Raw genomic sequence first — 2388 nt, forward strand, 5'->3', positions numbered from 1 at the left:
ATATGCTCCGAATAGTAGAAGAGTGACTTCTACTCTGCTTTGTTGGCTGATGTTTCCTCTCTCTCTTCTTCGTATACCATATTGGCAGGAGATTGGAATTCTATGGCCAATCCTGAGGCAGACCATAATCACCCCGTCCACGGCCAAGCCTACTAAAATGTCAAGAGCCATGAGAGAAGTATGTTCTGATTTAGATCTATTCTATTCTATTAGATCTTTTTTTTTTTTTTTTTGTATTGTGTGCCTTTAATTTATACCATTCCAGTGTGTCAAACTTTACTTAAATACATTCATGTCATATTTTTCTGTGGAAAAAAAAAAGAAAAGAAAAAGGATTATGCCCAAATATGGACATGCCTGACATCACAGTGCTGACTTCATAGACTGGCATGAAAATACTTTGTACCTATTTCACCATGTACTGACGTCATAGAATGTCCTCTAAGTAAAGCACTCCGGCAATGGGTAGTGACTATCTTCAAGCTGAACACGGATATAGACACACAGTGCTGACATCATAGGTACTGGCATCATAGATTGGGTCTAGGGCACTGTTTCTGAAAAGGTCTCATCTCTCTGTCTCGTCTCTTCTCCATTACCCGTAGGCCAGTGATGTGACAATAAAGTTGATTCTGATTCTGATTCATTGGTCTGAATGGTCTCTCCTCCTCCTCCCACCATGCTGAATCGCGGTTTACAGCCAGGTGAGAGACAGAAAGGCCAGGAGAAGACAAGAGGGACGGTTGTCTGTACGTTTCTCTCGAGGAAGTTGAACACAGGGTTCCACCAGGTCCTCGACAGGTAGGGGTTAGGCCCCAGTTGCAGTGCATGCGTATTGGCCATTTCGTGGTACACCCAGAATAACCTGGAGGTGAAGAAGTAGGCAATGAAGATGTCGATGCTGTAGTGCAATTGACTCAGCTGGATAAAGATTATTCCTGTGGCGCTTAACAACCAGCACAGCCAATGGTACCACCACATCGATGGCGGGGAGTACTCTTTGATGAAGAGGTATAAGAGAGTCAACATGACGGTGTGCCCACTGTAGAGATAATCACCACACATTTGATGAGCCCCTGCAAAAGACATACCTCCTCCTAACATCAGCTTTAATACCCTCCAAATCTTAGCTATAGTGTCATCATTCAACTTGGGACTGCAGACAATGTGTGGAGGAACAGGCAGAGGTGTAATGTACATGATGGCACAACGATACATGTACAGAGTACTAAGCAGAAAGAGAAACCTACGACTTATTATAGACTTGTGTTTTAGCAGCAGCACTTGGATGGACCACAGTACAGCCAGTGTGAGTCCGGTGACCTCGGTTACTGTAAACCCCCAGTCGTATCTGGGGAGGTGGTCAAAGAACTTATCAGGGAGGGGGGGGCTGACCGACTGATCGGGCATGCTCTCGTGCACCTCGGAGAGGGTTATCGCAGTGAGGAGACCGATAATCATGGTGTAGAGGAGGGTCAGGCCTGTCTTCCACCACTCGTTAGGCAGCCAATCTGTGTGTCCCTTGGGGATCGGGATTTCAGTGTAGTCACTGTGATGGTTAGTCCCATTGCCGTCGATGTCACGAGCACCCATTACCGCTGGAGACGTGTCAATGGTGGAGAATGATGCAGGGGAGGTGGACGTGCAAACCAGTTTGCTGTCGACGACCTGACATGGTGGGAGGCGTGGGATTGAAGGCAGACTCTCAGGTATTGTCACTGTGATTTCCAAGTGGGCAGGGATGGCATCATTGTCATGGACCAGTTCAGAAGCGGCCATGGAAGATGAAGGGAACCCAATTACGAGCTTGTTGACTCCTCAAGAATCACAGCCCCAGGAATGTATCAGCTGGCCAATCGGGACAGTGTACTGTTTCAGTCACGTATAGGCTATCAATATCAATATACAGGCTGGATCAGATCAGATCCAGCCTGTAATCAATCAATTTAGAATGTATGTGTTAGTTGGTTACAGTATTCCAAACAAATCTCTCAACATCTCTCCTCCTTTCCTCGGGTGGAATCACTGGCTGCTTGCATCAAGTTCAGAGCTGTGTTGTCTTTATCAATATCGACGGGCCTCTGAAGTCCGGTGGTTCACCAGACTTATATAGGCTACAGATGTTTCTCGTCACGACTTATGACACAATATGGCTTCCCATATATGGTGCTGTGCACTGAAGCACCATATATGGAGTCTGTTGTGCTCTAAATCTACCCGGAGTCCAAACAAAGAGAAATCCGGTCGACCTCTACCCGGGTATAATCCGGGAATCGGGAATCTGGGTATAAAAGTAGGCTTATGTAGAATCATGTTTCCTTCATATTATGTATCTGAAACAAGGCTGTATTAAACTCTCAAGTATCGTGTTGGAGTGAGCGCCGTGCC

The 2388-nt window shown here is 46.1% G+C and overlaps 1 protein-coding gene across 1 annotated transcript; it reads right to left on the reverse strand.

Annotated features, from left to right (window-relative positions):
* Window positions 1-543: 543 nt before the first annotated feature.
* LOC308088925 (phosphatidylcholine:ceramide cholinephosphotransferase 2-like) lies at window positions 544-1779 on the reverse strand (the record flags this gene model as incomplete). Its single annotated transcript, XM_080433508.1, has 1 exon — window positions 544-1779. The coding sequence occupies one exon, from the start codon at window positions 1777-1779 to the stop codon at window positions 544-546; it is 1236 nt and encodes a 411-aa protein (XP_080289634.1).
* Between the last annotated feature and the right edge of the window lie 609 nt (window positions 1780-2388).

Source organism: Gymnoscopelus braueri (genome assembly GCF_963280865.1).
Source record: "Gymnoscopelus braueri genome assembly, chromosome: 7".
NCBI lineage: Eukaryota > Metazoa > Chordata > Actinopteri > Myctophiformes > Myctophidae > Gymnoscopelus > Gymnoscopelus braueri.